General features: G+C 38.4%; 1 protein-coding gene across 2 annotated transcripts; it reads left to right on the top strand.

The window, feature by feature from the left end:
* The first annotated feature begins 2,392 nt into the window (after positions 1-2,392).
* LOC121938000 (guanine nucleotide-binding protein subunit alpha-11-like) lies at positions 2,393-22,342 on the top strand. Of its 2 annotated transcripts, none has more exons than XM_042481301.1 (8): positions 2,393-2,596; positions 2,939-3,101; positions 9,329-9,513; positions 10,310-10,464; positions 12,862-12,990; positions 14,586-14,715; positions 15,303-15,456; positions 20,091-22,342. In XM_042481301.1, exons 2-8 carry the CDS (start codon positions 2,951-2,953, stop codon positions 20,294-20,296), a joined length of 1,110 nt encoding a protein of 369 aa, XP_042337235.1. In that variant the 5' UTR covers positions 2,393-2,596; positions 2,939-2,950; the 3' UTR covers positions 20,297-22,342. The 2 variants fall into 2 exon arrangements, with proteins under 2 accessions (XP_042337235.1, XP_042337228.1); XM_042481294.1 differs by having other exon boundaries at positions 2,928-3,101.
* The last annotated feature ends 1,048 nt before the right edge of the window (positions 22,343-23,390 follow it).

The following is a 23,390-nucleotide window of genomic DNA, read 5'->3' as shown; positions in this document are numbered from 1 at the left end:
TTTTACGATTTATGGTGTTTAAAGTTGAATATTTTGAATTCAGATCATCTTGTAAATTTTCCAAATGTAGGCCTACTAAGCACACACAACAAATACAATATTAAGCTAGTAAAACGTTATGAGGTGAAATCTGGAAACGTATAGTTGAACATTTCAGCATATTATAATTAATAATAATTTGGTAAATCTTGTGTGTGTCCGTGATTTTGCTCGAGCTCAGCTGAAATATGAAGCAGGGAGCCTCTGCAGCCGAAACCTTATCACTCATTCATGCAGCTGTCAAATCAAACTCAATGAAAGAACAACAACTTCCGGTGATAGCTTTTCAAAATAATACTGTTTATGACCAGGCACAGCACTTCCGCTGAGACTTACAGAGAACACCACTGAGTGAAATATCTCTATTTATATATATATATATATATATATATATATATATATAAAAGCTCGGAATTTTTTATTTTTTTTAATTATTGGGTTTGGTTTCTATATTTTTAATTATGCTTGCATGCACATGCAAGACATGCACATACAGGCCATAATAAATTGCATGCGAAAACAAACATCAAATGCAACAAAAAATAAATAACATGAACAATTGGTATTTTCAGTCTAAATGATTAGCCTTTTTACCCCTTTTTGAGATAAACTCTCTTACAATAACTTAAAAAAACAGACTCCAATAGCATCCTAAAAGGTTTCCAATGATTTTTCCGAGACACGTGAATTGATTCTGAAGTCAGAAATATTTCCATGTCCCCAGAACAAAGTAAATGTCTTGCTAAGACTATAACAGTTACCTTTTTAAAAGGAAATACAACTGCAAATGTTTAGTACGTGTAATGGCTTAATGGCTGGATTTGTGTTTTCTGGAATATGTTTTCTTCCTTTTTTTTGTCATTCGTTTGTTTAATGGGGTGTGCAGTTTTTTGTTTTGTCAGTTTACTTGCTTTCTTTTAGTGAGCTTTTTGTGTGAACATGCTGGTTTTGTTTACCTTTTTGTAAAAACAAGAGTATCACAATAACCTGTCAGACTCTGAAGTTTTTATCTCAGTGTCAAAAATCAAAGACAGCATGAACTGGGAACTTACATCCTGAGCTATATAGTCAGACATCAGCTATTGTATCAAGTTTGCTGTCAACGCATGCAACGGTTTTGGCTGCACCAACAACATTGTGTGCATCTGTTCACATAATGCAGGCGTCATGCAGACGTTATGCAAGACTCGTGACCAGATTATTTACTTTGGGACAATATACCAGAGGAGTGGTCAGTATCAACAATGAATCACATACTGGGGCAGAAATCTACAGCTGCACTATCCTTCACTATGGATACAACTCATTCAACATGTTTTGTCACAGTTCACTGTGTTTTGCTTACATATAACATGCTTTGTTAAAAGTAAGTCAGTCATTCAAAACATCAGTTATGTAAACATCACAAGAGTGTACTCAAGGTGCATAAAATAGCTGTATGAGTTATCTCATGTATTATACTAATTGATAATTCTGGACAATGCATTAATGTGTAAGCAGAATTTTAATGTTGTAGCCTATTGAGGTGGGGCTTCCTATGATCATAGCCTACATTTTGCTTGTAAAATTTTAGTCTAGTAATCTGTTGTACTGACATAAAAAGCACATTATTTACCTCTGATATCAAAGTGTAAAGTTAATAAAAAGTTTAAAGTAGATTGAAACCACAATACATGGGTAAAGTACAGGTATCATCAAGTTATATTTGAGTACAGTACTTTGTAAATGGAATTAATTGGTTAACCACCATTCATATGTGATGCTTTTTTTTTTTTTTTTTACAGTATTCAAAATCCAGCAGTTTAGTCCTTTTTATCATCTTTAAGTTTCTTTAAGGCTTGACTGTCAGTTTTGGGAAAGACTACTTTCAAAATGCGGTAGGTTACAGATTAGAAGGTCCCCTGTTAAAAGTTAGGGCTAATAAGTGTTGGGTAGTAATTAAATAAAAAATAAATAAATGCAATTGTAATCAGTTAAAGTCCATGATAATAAAAAAGAGACACAATTATCTATGGTACTAGCAGCTACATCACTCAGCTATGACATTAAAAAAATTTACAAATGCTAACAACTAAAAATTTTCTTCAGCCAACATTTTGTTAAAAGTCTTAGTATCTTTTGTTAAATTTATTTCGGTTGGTAGCGTGTTCCACATTTTTTGGAAAAAAGTTGACTGCCCCAATATCAAACAACATGCTCTTATTTTATAGGCACGACTCTTAGACTTCCGGCGCTGCTGCGGTTTTTTGCCGCTCTCTTGCCGCGGCGGCGCCCAGAGCGCATTCCTGCTGCAGAGCGTCTTCAAGCGGACCACAGAGGCGGCACATTCCTCTGTAGGCGCGGTGGACTTTCCCGAGCTACAGGTTGTTTCGCGTGGGCTGAAAATAAGTTGTTTTACCTCCGTGTCAGTGGGGTAATGACGCTGCTCGTGCGCTTCAGCGACAGTCGCGGTTAGCTGAAGTGGGCGGTGGGACAGACACGGTGGGACATGGACCGCGAGGAGCAACCAGAGTGTGTACCTGCTCGTTTTCAGAGAGTGTGACGGACTGATTTGGAGGTGAGGAGCTTTATTGTTTTGTTTGTAACTCCTAAACTTCTATTGGAGAAAGAAGAGTTTGTTTAAAAAATGAATCAAGGTGGTTTTAAGAGCTGCTGTTACACTGTAGCCTGAAGGTGTGAAACACCATTTAAAGTTAAACTCTGACCTGTTTACATAGGCATTGATTACATTTTTCAACCACTGTGTCAGAGATTTCCGGGGGTGTGTGTTAGACACAGTCCTGACAGGTCTAGTGAGTTTGAGTAAAAATCGAGGAGCATCATATGGACACTGGAGCTTATTATTCAGTGCTTACGGCTCATTACACACAGCTGATTATTTATTACAGTTTAATTTCAGTGTTTTTGTGCCATGGCGGGCTGCTGGCACTGGTGCCACCGCACGTGTGTGTGCTGTCTGTCCGAGGAGGAGAAGAAGACCATCGCAGTGGACAAAGAGATCCAGAGGATCCTCAAGCAGCAGAAGAAGAAGGAGAGAAGGGAAATTAAAATCCTCCTGCTGGGTCAGTGACTGCACACAGAGCACCTTTGTTCATGCTTTACACTAATAATGGTAGCATGAGGCCCGAAAATATGTATTTAGGCTAAATGTATTCAAACGTTGAAACCTGGTCAAATTGGCTTTACTTTAAAAAAAAAAAACAAAAAACATGGGAATAAGGCAATGAGAAACTTGGGAACAAATGACAAGAAATTAGTTAGAAGTACAAAAAAAACCCTGATAATTAGCCTGAAACTACGGAAAAGTAAAAAAAAAATAATTTTTTCACAAATTATAATAATTCTGTGAAATAATTTTAAATATATAACTATCGTAGATGTTAATATAGTTCTCAAGAGTATTTTTTCCCTAGATTTTTTAAAAGTATTTTTTAAAAATCTACGAATTTCTAAATGTCTTGCCATTTGTGGGACACTTATTACCAAGTTGCTCATTGCAGTTTTTCTCCATGTTTCTGAAAGAAATAAAAAGTAATTTGCTCAGAGTTCAAAGGTTTACATTGTGAAAGGCGTCTGAATGCAGCACAAAAAAAGTGATGTCGCTCCAGGTTTCAAAGGGTTAAACAAATCAAATAAACCAAAAATCCAAGAGGAAACTATAAAGAAACGCCCTTTTATGCACATTAAAATCTGCTTGGCCTGTTTGGTAACCCGCAGCCAAGTGAGAAAACTATGTCAGGCATGTGTCACCATGTGAGTATGTAAAGTATGGTCCAGGTTGAGGATTGGCTGTACCTGAAAAAACCACAGAAACCTACGAGCCGACTCCACAGCTGGTCGGATGACTTTTCTAACTGACCTGATTGTCAGCAGCGGATTAGCAGCTTTTGTTTTGATGCTTAAATGGAGGCAGATAAAGCCAGCTGACAGAGTGTTAAAAGTGGATTAAAAGGGATATTAGAGTTGAGCGATATAGAGAAAATACCTCAATATCAACATTACAGGGTTGATTATTTGTGCTTTCACTTATAAAATGACATTTTTAATCAGTAATCATCAATAACGTGAATATAGGGAGAAGTGGGTAGAGGCAAATAATAGAATAGTCTGGTATGTTCAGAAAAATACTTCATTTTACTGTAATGCAGCTTTTAAAACCAAGAAAAGACACATTATATTATGCAATCCAAAAATCTAAGCCATGTCTCTTATCACGATATCAATATAAAATCAATATATTGCTCAACCCAGAGCTGAAACCATAAGTTGACAAATCAAGAAAGTTTATCTGCATTTAGATCGATTAACTGTTTAACAAAAAAGACCAAATATTTCCTCTTTCCATCATCTCAGTCTCGCCGCTTTAAGACTGTCAGTCCGATTCTGAACAAAAAGCAATTTGAAGATTTCAGACAATAATTGAATTAAATGTCAATAAATAAATAAATCAAGAAACTTGGCAAAATTGGCAGATTAACTGATGAGGAAAATAAATGATACTTGCAGCCCAGCTGAAACTTTTCTGCTAAATACGGACCTACAATTTTCTCGTTTTATTTTGAAGTCATTAACACAGATGCAATCTTCACTATAAATGCTTTCAGAGCAATACAGACAAAATGTTTATCCTAATCATCCCTGCAGTTTCTCAGTATTGATATTAAAAAAAAGTATGCAAAATCACGTCAAAAAGTTGGATTCATTATTTTTTTGTGTCTTACGATGGAACAAAATAAATTTTAAAAAAAGAGAAAAGTAGCACATTTCTACATTTTTAAAGCTGAAACCAGTTAATTTTTATTCATTTATTTTTTTAATTTATAATTGACTCTAAAGATTAATCAATTATCAGATGTTTTGATTTATTTTCTTTCGATTGACTATTAATTTATCCTTTTTTTTTTGACAATAACAACATCTTGATATGACAGGTGTACAGGTGGTTTCCTACAGTTTTTTATTGTTTTATTGTGAAGGTGGGCAACCTCACTTAAAACAAAGATCACCGTAGCGTAAACCACATCGTAAAAATTAATACAGTCTTGACATAAAACATCGAGAGGCAGTATTTCACATGGTAAATACATCTTGTTTAGTGAAATATCAGATCAAACACCTCCGCTAAATTACCTGGGGGAAATACGACGAAACAGTAAACAATAATTCTGTATTATTGCCCAGCCTTATTTCTTGTAACACTGCGGAGTTAGACAGTGAACAAATGTTTGTGTACAGGAACACGACTGTCAATAAAACCACGTTGACAGCGTTTTCTTTCAGCACGGTTTTGTTTGAGGATTATTCCTCGAAAGCGGTGTTGAGAAATAACAGGAAGTGTTTGGTGGAATCATAAAAGTTTAGGTTTCCTCTTAAAGGCAGCTGATTTAATCACACACGTCCAAAGAGCACCAGACGGCGCTCGAAACAGGAACTAAATCACGACTTAAAGTCAACCTCTCCATACGTGAGTGTGTGTGTGTGTGTGTGTGTGTGTGTGTGTGTGTGCGTAGACAAACTCTCAATTTGTTTTTCTTTTTTATCTCCGAGGCTGAAAACAAACGGCGAAGAGAAAACATGCATCTATTAGAGAAACATCCGGTTTACTGGTTTTCCTCTCGGGGTTAACTTTTCACCCCTCCACTGCAGAGCCAGCTGAGAAAAGATGCTGTCGTGACTCACAGTATAGTTTGTTGAAATTCAGCTTCAATAATTTTGATTTTGCCGTGCGTGAGCAAAATGGTGATAAATGGAATTAATGGTTTATTGTTGTTTTAGATATATTTTTCAAAACATTAGTCCAGCATTTCTGAGAACCTAGCTATTCACTCAAAGTGGACACAGACAAGTTTTATTGTCTTTAAAATATAATTACAAAGTAATTATCGGTTGCACAATGCAACAGCAATGGAATAATGACACCATCTGCTTTTAGACTTTCACTATGCAATGCTGTCTGCCACCCGGTGCAATCAGGAAAATAAAGGCTTGATTTATGGCACCAAAGAAGTGTATTAACCATTGTGTAACCAAAACAGAAGGATAGGGCTTTTGTTTTCTCTGGCAGCGATGGGTAGCTATCCCTAGCTACCAAAGGGAATTAATTGAAGTTATTTGCAGTTTGGTGCAAGTAGGAGACAGAGGAACAACCTAAATTTGGATAGACAACAGACTCTTGTGAAAACGGAAACCGATCCGGTTGTGTTTGCCTCAGTGGCACCAATAATAAAACGTGGAAATGTTAAGGGCTGAAAAGCTGTCTGTTTCCAAGGCATGTTATTGCTACTAATTAATTAACGCTTGTGCTTTCCTGTTACGACATCTCAAAATGTCAATTCATGCAAATATTATCACCTCATACAGTTGTAATGGCGGGCATGTTTAAAAAAAACAAAAACACAACTGCTTACATCCAGCAGAAACAGAGCAGCAATAAAGCCCTAAAAAAAAACCTGCCTGTCAGTGCATGAGCGTCGCCGAACCTGTTGTGTGTTTTTTCTGTGCCCATGTTAACACTTTAGAGCAGCTACACTCCCTGTGTGAGAAGTGTTTGTCAGTTGCGTCTCAGCTGCCTGTCAGCCGCGGCACATCTAAAGAAATGGTGGCTCGCTGTTTTTTTCCGTGTGCGGTTGTCAGCAGAAATATACAGTAAAAACAGCCTTTTGATAATCATGTTGACTCTATACCACCTTCAACTTCAGATTAAAAGTCTCTCTCTGTCACAGAGATGATGAAATACAAAGATGTCTGCGTTACTCAAACTTTCCTGCTCCCATTTCAAAATAAAAGTCCTCTGACAACATTTCTGTCAGCAGCACCCCATCAGTTGCTGACACAAGGCATTTTATTTGACATATTTGCAGAGCCGTGTTAGTGACAAAGCAGGAGCTTGCACGACTTAAATGAGTGGAATTCGTGCTTATAAATGTGGAAACACTTAGCAGCTGACAGCCCTGCAGAAGCATCACAGCCGCAGCGCTTCCAGTGTGAACACCACAAGCGTGCAACATGCTGCAGTTCGGCAAGGCTGCCATCACATACTGCTCATGCAGCCGGTGTGTTTCTGGTGTAACGCTCACCTAGAGTCGTGATTTTGGTGACCACGTTAAATTCACTCTTCTTTTAGCTCTGCTTTGGTCTCCACCGACTCCACAGAGAAATATCTGGCTCTTTAGCTGCTACATGCTTCACCAGGTTCTCCAGCTGGTTGCAAAGCTTGTGTGCTGTTTGGTGCTGAGCAGGTAGTTTACAGTGTGAGCTTTTATGAAAGAACCAACACATTAAAGTTGTAGACTTTAAAACCAAAACAATGAGCTGAAAGACGCTAAAATACTCAGCAGAGCTGAGGGGTAATTCTTCTGGGGTTCATTGCTGTGTGTGTCACATATCAATATTTCAGACCAATTATCCTCATAAACAGTGGAACTAAACTGAGGTAAAGCGTTTAGAGCTCCTCTAACATTTCCTCATTCCAGACATATTTCCACCTGATGCTTCTGTGGAGAAACTTCTGACAGGTATCAGTGTCTTTAGTGAACATTTTGAAATCACTTTTGTCTATCTGTTTTGTAAATCACACGTACAGTTCAGTCTCAGGACAAACATTCATATCTACAGGAACTTTAGAGTTCTCAGTTCACGTTTTTTATGTTTGATTATTGCAGTTTCATATGAGATGTATCTTGAAAAGCCATTTCTAACCTCTCCTGCACAATGTTCAAACTTTTTAAATTCTTACTGTCTTGTCTATATACATATATGTGCAAATAAATACACAGAACTAAATTGAACCTGAGCTACATGTCTTCCAACTGTGGGAGGAGGCTAGAACAGCTGGCACCAGATACAAAAAACTCTGTAGATTCACCACTGAAACAGTGTGTACACACAAAGACCAAAATATGAATGCACATTCTTTTTTGTCAAATTTATAAAGCTGCACATACGCCTGATTCTGTTTTTATAAGTCTCAGTTGTTTTGATACTGGATGCACAAGCCTAATTTCCTCACCCACAGTTAGCCATAAATGGATGTAGAAACATCCTTAAACATCTGTTTGCAAATCAATACTTTTGCGCCCCAAACTCGAACCCGTCATTGAGAAATACGGCAAAGAAAGTACAATTTCAACTACTGTGTCATCACCAGAGCAGCTGTCATCACGCACGGCTGTGGCTAACGTCCAAACTGCTGATTCATCACATTTCTGCAAATATCATCCCAGTTATATCTTAATGATCATTATTATTATTAAACATCAGAAGGATGATCAATGATTCATTCATAGCCCTTGTGTAGAAACTGACTTTACAAAGTGCGTCACAAGAATAAAATTTAACAATCATTAACAGAGAAATTAATGGAAATAAATAGTGCTGAAATTAAGCTCTTATAAATAATTTTAAACAAAATTCATAAATATGCCTTTGATTGACATTTTAGAGAACACTATGTAGTCTGTAAAAAAAAACACTAATATTGAAATTGAAAAAAAAAAACAACCCTTAAAACTATTTTATTTGTCTTTCAACTTATTTTGTATGTCCTTCATTATATCACCTGCAGCTGTCTCAGCTAAAACTGTGTGTACGTCTGATCCGAAGTCTACATGACACGCAAACATCCTCACTGCATATTTCTTACTTTATAAATATCGGTTCATGTATAGCAAGAGCTGTGGAAAATTATTCAATATGAAAGTATTTGAATGTCATCATGTATAATAATAGCAACGCGTGAATGTATGATTCATCCATTTTCATAGTTTAGGTATTTGCTTCAGTGTCTAAATTTAAACGTGAGGAATGAAGAGTGTCGAAAGGTTAAGATACTGTGAGATCAGAACCTTGCAGATGTTTCGACTCTGATGTTGGACACATCTGTATGATGTGAGGAATACTCTCTATACTCTTTATACTCTTTATACTCTTTATAAGGCTGAATCATTGCTCTGTTATTGCAACTTTTTTAGTCTCTGTTCATGCACATGCTGTACCAAGAGCTTCTCCGGTCCGATTTATGTTGTCATTAAACTTATATACTCAAATAAGATTAACCGTGGCTCATTAAGTTTATATTATTCATCAAAATGAAGACTGACCAAGAATACAAGTTTTTTCCACATAGGAAAAGGCGTACACATGGTTACTGAGTGTACGCATCATTCATACACTCATAAAGACAAAGGTGGAGCTCCTTGATGTGAGGATGATAACCACTCAGCTGCCCTGTTGATACAATTGTATTTTACATAATAAGTAGTTATTATGATGTTTCCGTTTGTTGACTCAGGCACTGGCGAGAGCGGAAAAACCACATTCATCCGACAGATGAGGATCATCCACGGACGAGGCTTCTCAGAGGAAGAGAGGAGGACCTTCGCCAAATGCATCTACCAGAACATCTTTACAGCCATGAAGGCCATGACGGGAGCCATGACCACACTCAAAATCCCCTACTTCAAGCCAGAGAACGAGGTAGGCACAAAACACGGAGCAAAACACACTGAGACTCACACAGACGTCATCACAGGTGTGCGGGCATCAGGGCATTTGCACTCACCGGAGCCACGAAATGATGCCCACATTTAACAAGTAGCATTGAACACAGAAACGTACACTCGGCATGTTGTAGTCTATAAACAGAAGCTGGCAGCATCACCATAAACACAAGGAACGCCTGCAACAGTCAGATAAGTTTGTTAAACCTTTGAAACCTAAACAAACTGGATTGATTTCTTTCAAAAACATGGAAGGGATACAATGAGCAACCTGAAAAGAAACGGCCAAAAAGTAAAAAGTTACAAGAAAAATACCTGAAAATAAGCAAACAAAATAAATAATAAAGAAAGAAGATTATGACCTTAAGCATGTGCTAAAAAATAAAATAAAATTAAAAAATAACAATATTTTTCTGTAATATAATTTTAAATATACGGTTAAAGGGGGTAACAAATTTAGTCTGAACCCTTTTCCCTGTTTTTTGTTTAATGTCTAATCATTTCCCCACGGGTAATTTAAGCCATTTTCTTTTTCCCCTTCACTTTTTTTTTTTTTTTTTTGCAATTTGCAAGACACTTCTCTAAATTGCTCATTCCCATGTTTTCGAAAGAAATCAAACCAATTTTCTCAGGTCTGAGGTTTGATATGCTCTTAAAATGCATCCAATCGTAGCACAATAAAACTGATGTCGATCCAGGTTCTAAAGGGTTAAACTTCAGAAACATGGTACAGTACAAAAATCTGATACACCAAGTCTCTCGCTGTCCTCCAGATCTATGCAAAGTGGCTGCAGGACATAAACACGGTTCAGATCTCCCAGATGGATAAAGGCTACGTGGACGCAATCCGCCGCCTTTGGGCAGATTCAGGCCTCCGGGTCTGTTACAGCCGCCGCTGCGAGTACCAGCTCCTGGACTCCACAGAATAGTGAGTATCTGTGTCACTGTGGAAGTCAAAACTCTCTGACTGTACCACACCCTGAGTCATGGCTGGTAATCACAGAGTATCACCTGAACAAACACTGTCACAACAACCTGCCGAAAGTGATATCACATTACAGAAATCTGCGATAGACGGTGCTCAAGACACGAGCAAATATGAATCGAATAAAGACTTTTATTGTTCGCTTAATTAACTGTTTAGAACAGCTGTAAAGTGGAGTGATACATGCGTCGTTAAAAAGTCCCTGTGCTGCTGTACTGTATACCAGCGCTCACGAAATGCCTCTCGACCAGTTAAAATTGCTTGGTTGAAACTAATTGTTGTATAAACAGCAATATTCACACAAACCATCATCCTGATATCAAACAGGCATGAACCAGATAATCAGAGCATAATACTGAGGCCTACATTTCCAGAAGTTAAAGCTACAGTTGGTAGATTTAATGAAAATAACTTTTTGTCATAGTTGCTGAAGCTGTTGCGATATTCTGAAAGAAGCACAAAGACAGAGAGTCTGAATAAAAATCATGTCCCTCCTCCTCTTCTTTTAATTTTGATTTTTTATTGATTCCTTCAGACAGATGAAGCAGCAATCATGCAGATGATTTTGTATTCAATAGGTTTATCTTGGTTTAGGTTTCCTTGATCTGTGTTAGAAAGGGTTCCCACACTTCTGTGCAAGTGTCCAGATTTCCATTTATTTTGTAAGATCAACCGTTCATAAGAGGCAGTTTCTGATAAGGTTGACCTCTTCTTACTTCTCAAAGCATTCGGTAGAATCAGACTGTGGCGTACCAGAAACAACCAATCAGAGCAAAGGAGTCTCTAACACAGATGTCGAGCATGTGAATGACGGCTTGTGATCTGCGGTCGCACTGTAAAACTAGACAGAGCTGATCAGATATGGATCAGCTGTGCTGCCGATTTCAAAACGTGTTCAGAAACATATTTGAACTGTAAAATGAGAAAGTTCGTGACCCATGTTAGTCGACTAAAGTACCAAGCACTATCCACTGGCTGGGCCAACTTTCTCATTTTATAGCTAAACAGTAACTAAAATGTGTTTCTGAAAACATTTGAGGCAAGAAATAGGCAACACAGTAACAGAATCCTGATTCATATTTGATCAGTGTTGCCTAGTTTGACAATTCAAGATCGGTGATTGACATGATTGACAGGTGCTCTACAGACTCCTTGGCTCTGATTGGATGTTTTCTTTTACGCGAGGTAATGACATTAGAAACATTACAAGGCGATCGAGGAGGCAGAGGAGTATGATTGTCACATTTAGCACTGCATGGATGTAATAACAGTTTCAGTGATTATGAAGATGATTGTAGGCTTATTTAGTAATTATATATTTTTTATAAAAGTTACACACTGTAGCTTTAAATACTATATCTGTAAGCAAGGACACCACTGCTATAATAACGTCAAAAGAGAATGTGTGGTGACTTATTGTTTTATTGTTTGGATATGCCAAATCTGACCTTTGTACCAGAACTGACAAGCACTCACAGCAAAAGAAATGGCCATTTAAATGAGTTTTTTTAAGCTTGCTCTCTAGATTTCTTTTTAAATTAAAAAATATTTTTTGTTTTGATCTTAAGACGTTTCATGACAGTATCTTAAAAGAAGGGACACTTTTATTAGTAATATGACCATGTTTTGTTTTTAGCCCTACATGAATGTTTGTCATCACAGCACTCAGATGACGTTTTACACTTGTATTTTTTTACTGAGACCACTGGAGGGGGCTAGTTCTTCACAGACTGCTCTGTAATCAGCTATTTTTCAGCCACGTTGAAACCACCAGTTGATCAAAGAGTATTTGAAGAAGCGCTTTCAACTGTCTTGAGGGATTGGCTACACTGATCATCTTTTAAACTGATAAGAAAAACCTGAATAAGTGGCTGAATATCACAGAGTTACTCTGAGACCGCGTCTCTTTTAATCAACACGAAAAGACTTAACATACGGTAGGGGTGAGCCTTATACTCTAAAGTGTCACAGAACAAAAGGCTCAGCCTGCCTGTGTTTTCTCTCTTTTCTATTGCTGTCCTGTCCCGTGTTTACCCAGCAGCTCAATCATCACAGTGTGTGCATGATAAGAGACAGGCAGTAGCTAATGACAGCTTGTATCAACACCGGCCATAAAGCCCTCGGCTGCACACAGGCTGATATGGACTCAGTCCACTCCCTTCTTGTTTTTTTTAATCACCGTTTTTTTTATCATCACATATCTTGTGTCACTTTGGTTTGTTTAACGCGGTCGAGGCTCGATGTGCTGTAAACACACACAATATGTTTTACTAAACGTCCCCTGTTGTGTCAAACAGACTCTGTAACAACACTGTAAAACTGTCCTCTTCTCTCCTCCAGCTACATGAGCAACTTAGACCGAATCGCCGCCCCAGACTACATCCCCACAGAACAGGACGTGCTGCGGGTTCGATTCCCCACCACGGGCATCCACGACTACGCCTTCACCATCAAGAACATCACACTAAGGTGACTGGTTTTCAGATTACTAACCTGTCAGAGGGTTTAAATCTAATACCGGCACTATTCACGGCACTGTGAAAAAAATACTACAGACTCTCACAGAGGCTTCGTCTGCTCGCGTCTGTTTGACTCACATTTCTGACTGAATCGGCACAAAGCTCCTGCTGGGAAGTGAGGTGTAGCACTCTGGGTTTATTTATAACGCGTTGGTATTGTTTTTTTCTGAAACTAGAGGGGATCTGACAACAGCTCAGCAGACAAAGATCAAAGTTTACTTTTGAGAAACATTATGTTCCCCAATGAAATGACACCTGCTCTTAAATCAGGAGGTATGACTCAGAACTATAATAATCCAAACTAAAGAAAACGTTTGTCTTGGCTCTGTACTCCAGCACACTGGATCTGACAAATGAATGGTTTTATTACTGTGTCATGCATGCCATGAACACATATTCATACAAGCCAGATCCAGCACTCATTTTAAAAACAATACTACAAAACAAGTCCAAAAATAAAGAAAACAAATCGGAATAATTGTCAGCGGATACATTTTTCGACCACAAAAGGCTGAATAAATCCCTAATAAAAACATTTCTCATATAATACTGAAGGAATCAAGAGTAAATACTATAAATAGTCCATACTGACTTCTTTTCGAGGTGTTTGAGACAAAATTATCTAACTTAAACTCAAAATTAAAGAGCCACTCCAATTTTTGATTATTATTATACTATTATCTTTAAAATTTGAGACCTGGATCAACGTACTTTTTTTTCAGATGCCTTTCATAAGCACTTCCAAAACATGAAGAAAAAGCCAATAAGCAAGAAATTGGTTAAAGGTGACAAGAAAATGAGCTGAAAAAATTGTTAGGAAATGTTGAAAAATAATCACAGGAAAAATGTCCAGAAAACCATATTTATGATTATACATCATAAACTATGTTGCAAGATATATGTATGTAATATATGTATATTATTATATGTACCTCGCACTTTCTTCAGGTAATTTCTTTGTTCATTGTTGTTTTTTACTTCTCATTTCTTGATCATTTTTATGCAATTTTCCTGTAACCTTTTTTTGTTAATTTTTGGGTCATTCATAGGGTGCTCACTGCCTTCTGCCTCCCTTTTTGAAAGAAATCAAGCCTATTTGCTCAGGTCTCAAAGGGTCAAGGTAAACGGACCTTTTATTAGATACCATCTAGGGTGAAGACTTTTAGAAACTCCATTTTCAGTGTTCACGTCGTCAGGGAATACTGAGTGACTGGCTTGTAACGTCAGAGTGTGCGCTGTTATCTCCTTTTTGAAGCATCACGCGTGAAGTATCATTGAGCACAATGGAGGACGTGACCAAAATGGTGCTGGTTCTAACCCTAACAAGACTTTTTCTTCAGGCAATAGCTTTTTTTCCAGGCTTCGGTTAAGATTATGTCACCGCACGTTGGTTTGGCTTACATTTGACAGCGCTTCAATTGTGTTTTCGTGTTGTCATTTGGACTGAGATTTTTTAAATAATAATGCTTTCAAATTGTTCCCCAAACTGTTTTTTTTTCTTGCCCTTTTTAACTCCTGCATCCTCCCCGCTCTGCTCCCTGACAGGATTGTCGACGTGGGCGGTCAGAAGTCAGAGCGTCGGAAGTGGATTCACTGTTTTGAAAACGTCACCTCCCTCATCTTCCTGGCCTCCCTGAGCGAGTACGACCAGGTCCTGGAGGAGCGAGAGACGATCGTAAGAGCACTGAGAAATCTGTCTGTGTGTCCCTCACTCGTTTGCAACTGTGGAGGGTGGACGAGAAAGTTGAAACAACCTCGTATATCTCAACTCAACTTTATAAGCACATCTCACGACACTTCAAAACCAGATGACATCCTAACCTTTTCTCACTGCATTCATTTCATCCTTTCACCAGCAGGTTTCACTCTTGCACAAGTAAACTTCCTCCCTCTCCTCCCTCTCCATCTCCCCCCTCTCTCCTCAGCCTCTCCAGCCCTCTGCCGCCTTCTGTCCATTCCTCCCTCCCATGCTGTCACTAAGTCGTTTATCTCTCTCTGCCACTTTTTGCTCTGCCAACACATTCATTAACCTCCACAGTGGGCCCTGTGCTCCTCCAGACCCCCCTAACCCCCCTCCCTTTTAAAGGACTGCTGTCCTCTCTGCTTCATCCTCATCCATCCAAGTCCATCTAGCCATCCCCGAGAACTCGTGTTTTTTCTGTCTCAACCCAAAACCATCTCTCAAAAGCGTATTAGTTTAATCCTTTTATCTCCAACACCCCTGGCGGCAGCCTCCAGCATGATATCTGTTTCTGTCTTCAGAACCGCATGGACGAGAGTCTGGCTCTGTTCTACACCACCATCCATTCTCCCTGGTTCTTCAACACTTCCATCATCCTCTTCCTCAACAAGACTGACATCCTGGCTGACAAAATCCAGACCTCTGACCTGCAGAAATACTTCCCAAGCTTCACAGGTAAGCTGTGGATGCATGTGAGTGCGTTTGTTTTCATTTTGAGGTTACTAAAAGCCACCACTTTCCAGACTACAATATGTCAACCATGATGTTGACATTTTGATTTCTTCATGAAAAGTCTCAGCGACAACTTGTTTGATTGCCGTGAAATTTAGTTCAAACATTTAAGATGAATCCGGATGACTTAACTATAACAGCGATCCCTCTAACAGGGTTCGTACAGATAACGGCAAGTCAAGTTCCACGATTTTCAAGAAGTTTTGCAAGCACTAATTATTATTTTCAAAGAGGAAATCATTTCTCCACAACCATCTGTTGAAAAACATCCTGTGGCTGACAGCCCGTTGGTGCACCAGTCTCTTACCGATCATATGGCATTTGACAATAATTGCAAGCACGACTCTTCTTGGCTTCCTAGTTTAAATCACTTATCTAACTCATTTCAGAAAATAAATTATACCAACAACAACCAACAACACAAGACACACTTTTGTTTTCCACAGTTACTTTGGTTGTTCCACCATCTTTACGCTCTAAATGCAGACAGTGTTATTATTCTGTAGCCTTTATATTGTGCACAAGTTATTGATAAAAACTTGTATGATTCCACTTTAAGGCTTCTTGTAGCTCCAAAAACAGGTAAACTTTCAGTCTCAGCCTCAGCTGCACTGTATGTTTGGTGCCCTTTATCAGGCGTTTGCATGTAATGTTGTCACAACACTGGAATATAAAATATTAATATTTGATACTACTTGGGAAAAAATGACAGCATAATATTAAAAATTGTTATTAAAAGGTAAATATAACAAAGACTAAAATGTGATGACTGATTTTTCTTATTAGCAGAGGACATTAAAAAAGTATTTTACCACTTTATGCAGTAGAAAGATGCATATAGCCTACTTAAAATTGGAGCTGCATGAACAGAGCAAACAGAAAAAAAGGGCTGTGCCATTTGCTTCTGCTCAAAAATTATAAAACCTACAATTACCAGAATGCATTGCACTGCCCTGGACCAATAAATGCTCCTGCTGGTGGGTGATGCAATGCAAACTCATCTGTTTGGCACAATGGCAGATGGCTGGGAACAAATGTTGTATGACAGTTAAACAGAAAGATTAAATATGTTTCTGAAAACATTTGAGGCAAAAACAGAATCTTTGTTAATATTTGACCTTCACTGCTTAGTTTTACAGTTTGAGAGAGAAAAAAGGTCGAGTCTGTTTCATTTAGGGGGGAGCAGGGATATCTGGGCACTGGTTAGATGGCGGGAAGTTTCAAAGAAGCAACATTAACATTATAACTATTGTTCTATATTTTACAGGCTGAACTATGAATCTATTAATCAAAAAAAAAAGAACTAGAGACAAATTGCAAAACGAGATTTTTGTATACATGCAAGGGTTTTAGGCAATTTTGGGTTAAATATTGGTAGGCACACTGACAACAACTCAGATTTCACATTTTAAAACCAAATTCAACACTTACGCAAAACTCAAAGTTGAGGTTCAAACATTCAAACAAGAAAGGACGTGATGATGAGGGAGCAGAGCCTAGATAGTGACAGGATTCATTGTCTGCAGGTTCCTCATCACGTTGAGGACAGAGTCATGTCCAGGAGGGTCACAATGTTTTTTCCACCTCCAGCCCGTGTTGCTTTGGGCACGCAGCTATTTCATCACATCCCGCAGCACCCACTGATGTGTCATTTCAAAAAAATAATTTGCAGAGTGATTTTAGCCCCAGTGCGTCCCTGACTCTGGACCCTCCATCAGTGTCCGGGTGTCAGCAAAGCCAGCAATCATTCAAGATTTTTTAGTTAACATTATTTCCTCCTCTCTGCACACACACATACATAAACACATTTTCAAATGAGTCACTTCCAGGTACTTGGTGTGCTTAATGATGTGGCTGCAGCCTTTAGCTCTGCTGGTGTGAAAGGCTGCAGACCGCTGCCCTCAGAGTCCCCACCTCTCCCCACCACCTCCACCTCCACCCTCTCTCCCTCTGTTACCCATGGCAACCACAGACTGAGCTTCCCGCAAGCCATGCACCCCCAACAAACCCCTGCTTGTGCGTGTATGAGGTGTGTGAGCAATGTGGGAATCAGTGTGTGTGTGTGTGTGTGTGTGTGTGTGCGTGTGCAGTACGCCAACTGTGTTTTACCATCAGCGTTAGCACAGTAAAATAATGACTCATACTGGGTCAAGCCCCTTGATGTCAGTTTAACCTTAACGGCAACTCGGAGCAGTTCCTACCTCTGACTGCTGTGTGCCGTCGTGTTACTGTGTGGCCCTTCATACGACATGTGAAGGCTACCGTTGTCACGCAGCCCTGCGGTCCGCCACCATGTTGACACAGTGAGAAGCGTGGTGAGCTGCACTAGTGCGGAAATGATCATGCAATTAAATGATTAGTCTGTTGACACAAATCTAATGGATTTATCTTTCCAAGCATAAATTCCAGTCAGTAGATCTATGTGCAGAAACTGAAATAATGAGTACAAAGTTGTATGTATATTATCTATTATATGCAAGTTATCATACATACTCAATTTTTTCACATTTTATTGGGATTTTTGACATGGAAATAGGTTAGAAGTATACAGCTCTTAATTTAAAAAACAACAATGCAATCAGATCACTGCTCAGCATTGTCCAATATGCAAGTTTGGGTATCATTTCTAAAAAATTGTGGAAAATGGCTGTAAAAATTTCGAACAGCCCAGGATGATTTATTTGATGTTTTATTTGACACATAGTGCCAGAAAAAATTAAAATACTGGAACCAAAACATGTTTGGCATTTTCATGGAAAAAAAAAAACTAAAACACTTATTTAATTATGTTTTTTACCAATTTGTTTGTTTTCATTTTGAGTAAAATATCTATCTAAAATATCTTAGGGACTGTTATTATTATCATTATTATTGTTGTCATTATTATTATTATTATAACTTTTAATAATCACTTTATTCATATAGCACGATAGTCGAACCTAACAGCCACTTGGAAGACGTCACTAAAAACGTTTGATGGGAAATTTGCAATATTTTTGGACATTAGTAGTAGTTTTAGTTGGTTTATATATTTAATTGAAAGAATGGACCTAAATAATAATGTAGAATAGTGATGAATAAGTTGCAGTAATAATAAATGGGGCCCCTCTGTTCCTTCTCCTGTTGTCGCTGAGTAATGGTGTTGTGATGTTTCAAAGTTTTTATTAAACAGGCTGTTTTTCAGTGTGTTGCTTTCTCGACATCCCGATGACATGACAGAGGTAGTAATCTGGTAATAACCAGGTTGTATTTTCTGCAATAAGAAACAAGAAAATCCACTAAAATGACCATCAGCTTTAACAATCGATTCCTGCGGTGATGAAAACTCCCTGTAATCATCTTTTCACTCAGTTTGCACTTGTGAGCTGTAACTACTGTTTATCCAACAAAATTACACCAGCCGGGAAATTATAAAGCACAACTTTTTCTCAGGTGACAAAGTTGTTGAGAGTGAAGAGGGGCTAAGTTTCCTTATTACAGCCTTATTTGTGATTTTGGTTATAATACTGCCGCATTAAAACTAAATGTAGTATTACTGAATTTACAGATGCACACAAATCCTGCGTGTTGACTATAATTTACTCTAATCAGCAACTGCATATATGCTCTAATTTTGGTGGGAAAAGGGCATAAAATAACATTTCTTGATGTCTCATCATCGTCTTCTTCCTCTCCAGTTTTTCAAATTACTGAACCCATACTAAGGCTGCAACTAACCATTATTTTATTACTGATGAATCTACTGATTATTGTCTCGATTAATTGTCTGGGTCATAAAATATAAGAAAATTTTGAAATAATGTTAGTCTCCTACAAGATGACTTCTTTGTGGTTTTCCTACAGCTTAATGCAAATTAGATTAAAGATTAATTAATTAATTAATTAATTTAAGGCTTTTTAATTTAAAATTTTTTTTTGACCAAAACCCAAAATTGAAAAGAAAAAAACAAATATGAGCCAGTATAAATTGCATAGGGTAAATTTTGCCTGAATATTTATCACACCATAAAACTTGATTTTTATTGATGTCAATGCAAGCAGCATTCAGTAAATTATCATTTTAAGATTTTACAGTACAAAGCCAGAAAAAATAAAATAAAATCCTACCTCCTATGTCCATGCATTTTAAGACATCTCCAAAGATTTATTTTGAAAATTTTAATACTAATTAAGGCCTCATTTTTAGATGAATTAATTCATTGCCTTTAAAGACTCTTTAAGGATACATGGGAATCCTGTCTTTGAATCGCTTGTTTTGACTTTGACAATTTTTAAAGATTATCACATAGGACAAGGAAAACACAGGATTTGTTATTTTTGCTTAAAAAAATGCTGATTAACTTTTTGTTGATTGCCTAATCAATCAATTTTATTGATATATTCTACACTTTCAAACTTCTTTTAAGACTTTCGAATGGGAGCATCTGTAACTAAAGGCAATTTCCCCTCGGGGATCAATAAAGTATTTCTGATTCTGATTCTGATTCTAATCGATTCTTTCAGCTTTGGTCCCAATCCCATTTAATATCTTGCCTTTTCGTTGCCCCCTTTCATCCCTCACCTCCTTCTCTCCACAGGTAAGAGGCAGGACCCCGAGGATGCTAAGAACTACATCCGCAAGATGTACGAGCAGCAGGCCGTCAACCGGGACAACAGGGACGAGTGGAAGACTCTCTACCCACATTTCACCTGCGCCACAGACACCAACAACATCCGCAGGGTGTTCAGCGACATCAAGGACACGGTGCTGCTCAAGTCTCTCAGGGACTACGGAGTCATCTGAACTTTACACAGCGGTGAAAAACAGTGACTCTTTACACTGTCTGCACTATGTACCACTGAAGGCCAAAATGTTGCTTCTTTTATATATTTTTTTCTAAAGCCTGAGACAGTCAGACCTTTGCCCATCATTCATGCTTCTGCCAACACCTCCGCCTCTTCCTCCCTCATCGGGTTTTAATGCAGAAGCTAGGTGGAGAACAAAGGGACAAGTTTTCTCTCACCTTCACCACCATCACTACTCCACACTCTCCTCCTCCTCCTTTCAAGTAGAAAACATGAAGACGCTCAGGGAGATTGGGAGACGCAACAAGACTTGAGTGACTTCAGTAATCACCCTCAGGTCTCTCAGCCAGTAGCTTTTTCCACCCATTTTGAGTGTTTGGGTCACGCAGTGACTGAATTGAACCATAATTGTAGCAGGAGCACAGATACTATGAAGTGCTGCGCTGCTATTAAAGGAGTAATGACTTTTTTACAAGTGGAGATTGGGCCACGCTTGGGTTCACCACCCTGTCACTCGCATTTTAATCGCTGTGTTTGAATCCACCAGGTAAATTCAGGCTCAAACACAAACTGTTTCTATTTTGCAACGTAAATGAAAACATGTGAGTTACTGCTCCTTTTGTTATCAGACATCTTAATTCAAGGGATTTTCTCTCAGTGATTAACGTCAGAGTCTTCGATTGTTTCACAAACACTGTGCTCCTGTCAGAGAGCCAAAATACCAATTGATTACAGTTATCTCACACTGGCAATATTCCTATCTGCTCGTCTACTCCAATTATTATGCAACTGTGTAACCAAGGTCTTTCGAGTCTTTCTCACGGTGCCCTAACAGCAGTTTATGATAACATTGTTACATTCACCTCCAGTTAATTGCTCTCTATGAGTTAAATAGTTTATTATGCAACTCCCTGTTACATGTGGATGAAATACAGACGGCAAATTTACAAAGAACGGATCGCACCCGCTGAGAGCACTTTGACTTGTGCATAACTTGCAAACACTTTCTGCCTCATCTCGATGTCCGATTCACAAAAGATTTTTGATGTAATGATATCACAGCCCAAACACGCCCATAAAGTTTTACAGATGAGTGCCTTTTGTGCATCTGATTGCAAATTATCTATTTGGCGAAGTATAAATTTTGCCGTCGAAGCCAATAACACAGTGTGCAGAACAGCAGAGAGAAAAGGAAAACTAGTTTTTTCAGACAGTGAGCTATAGATCCTGATGAGATTTAAAATTCCATATTTAATATTCTCTGAAGAAGCCAAAAATTTCACTGTAACTGCATGTGGCTATCAGTGCTGATATGTTTGAACTGAACTGTTTTTGTAAAGAGGTTCATTTGCATATAGAGGGGCCAATTTTGCGCCAAACGTAGTCATGTTAACTCATTTAAAATGTCCAAGTAGCACAGAAATGCTATTTGCTTTGCAGCACAGGTAGAGGTGCAATACTCCTTTAAAGGTACTTTCTGAATTATATACTTTTACATTTTTTGTTACATATTTTTGCAGATTTTGGCAGCAGCACAATCTTTTTGTGAATTATAAAATATAGAAAGAGAAGATACACTTATGAGGGTATTGTGATAGTTATTAAAGCAGAATTAGTCATTATTTTATTTTAACTTGACTACTTATATAAGACAGGTGTTGCTTGTCATTACAAAGCCACGAAGAATGAACAGTTAACTCTACAGGTCCTGCTGAAATTTCTGTTCACTCATAGCAGCCAACGGCAGAAAAAAAATACTACCACTGCACGCTACCTGCCCAGCAAAAAATGAACAGACAGACATAATTAGCACCTAGCTGGTGAATATAATGAAGCATTCAGCGGCTAAAAAGACAGATATTACCGCCAGTTGGTGGAGAATAAAAGCAGAGCTAAAAGGAGTGAATGTTGGACTTTCATTCACCAGGCCGACAGAATAACAACTAAATGAATGCTAATGTTACTCTGTAACTGCTAGATGTGTAAATGGGTGACAGTTTGCTGACAAGTTTGCCTTATCAAATTAAAAAGTGTCTTGAGCTTGTTTCTGCTGCCCCAAAGTGCCTAAAAAAGCAGCGAAATCTGGAGTGCAGGACTTTTACATAAACAAATGTCCGTTACATTCAAGTCCTTCCCAGAGGAGTTGATACAATGCTGACTAACTCTATCGCCTCCAGGGAAAGCTCTCTGTATTTTGCAGCATGCCAGAGTAGTGGTGTCTGTGGCGTCTTTCACATGCTGGTGCACCGGAAGTGATGCGTTTAGTGTCAACCAGCCAGAGCTAAAGGGGTTAGGAAGGCACAAATATGGCAGAAGCTATGGCAGAAAATCTTTGGAGGCATCCAAGGAAAGTTTCTGGAGTATATGCTCCAGATAAAAGAGAAGGGAAAACAAGCTCACCTGCATACAGTATTTGTGAAATTACTCTTACTGCCAAAGCAACACCGTCTCGTCCTGTCTCGTCAAATACTGCCACTTTGTGTACCTCCACGTCTAAATATGATGTGCGAGGTAACCTCCTGCATCTGTTTTAGACGTTTTGGAACGATGTCTCAGTTCATGCTTCTTACATGCATTGCATCTTTTCAAAGTGCAATTTTGTTTTCATAGGAAATGTGCAGTTTCTGCTCAATACATGCGTGCAGTGTTTTTCAAAATGCACTTACAAGTTACAACTTCGGTAAAACACTTTATTTTTCAGCGTTTTGTTTCCCTGGGTTTTGGGAACAAATGCACATGGTTATGTTAAGAAAAAAATATCAAGTAAACAGCGGACCTGCCTGCCCTATGGGGAATTTCTAGCTCTTTACATCACCGAAGTTGCTGTTAAAAACTGCTGCCTCAGGGTGCTTCTCATACCGTCACGAAAGGTGCCTTTTTCACATGGGTGTCTGACACCAACATGACTCACAAAGCAGCGGTATTTGACGACTTAGGAGTGAGAACGGGCTGGCCAAAGCGGGGAGATAAAAGTTCCACACTCAAGCTTGAAGTGTTTGAATGTCTGTTTTTCACTGTGTCAAAAACAGAGTTAGTCATGGTCTCTGAAATGTGCCTGTTCTGCACCGCTCAGCACAATCAATACACTACAT

The sequence above is a fragment of the Plectropomus leopardus genome, chromosome 3 (assembly GCF_008729295.1).
Source record: "Plectropomus leopardus isolate mb chromosome 3, YSFRI_Pleo_2.0, whole genome shotgun sequence".
In the NCBI taxonomy this organism is placed as follows: domain Eukaryota; kingdom Metazoa; phylum Chordata; class Actinopteri; order Perciformes; family Serranidae; genus Plectropomus; species Plectropomus leopardus.
The sequence above is the reverse complement of the archived record's forward strand: the minus strand, read 5'-3'. Positions and strand labels throughout refer to the sequence as shown.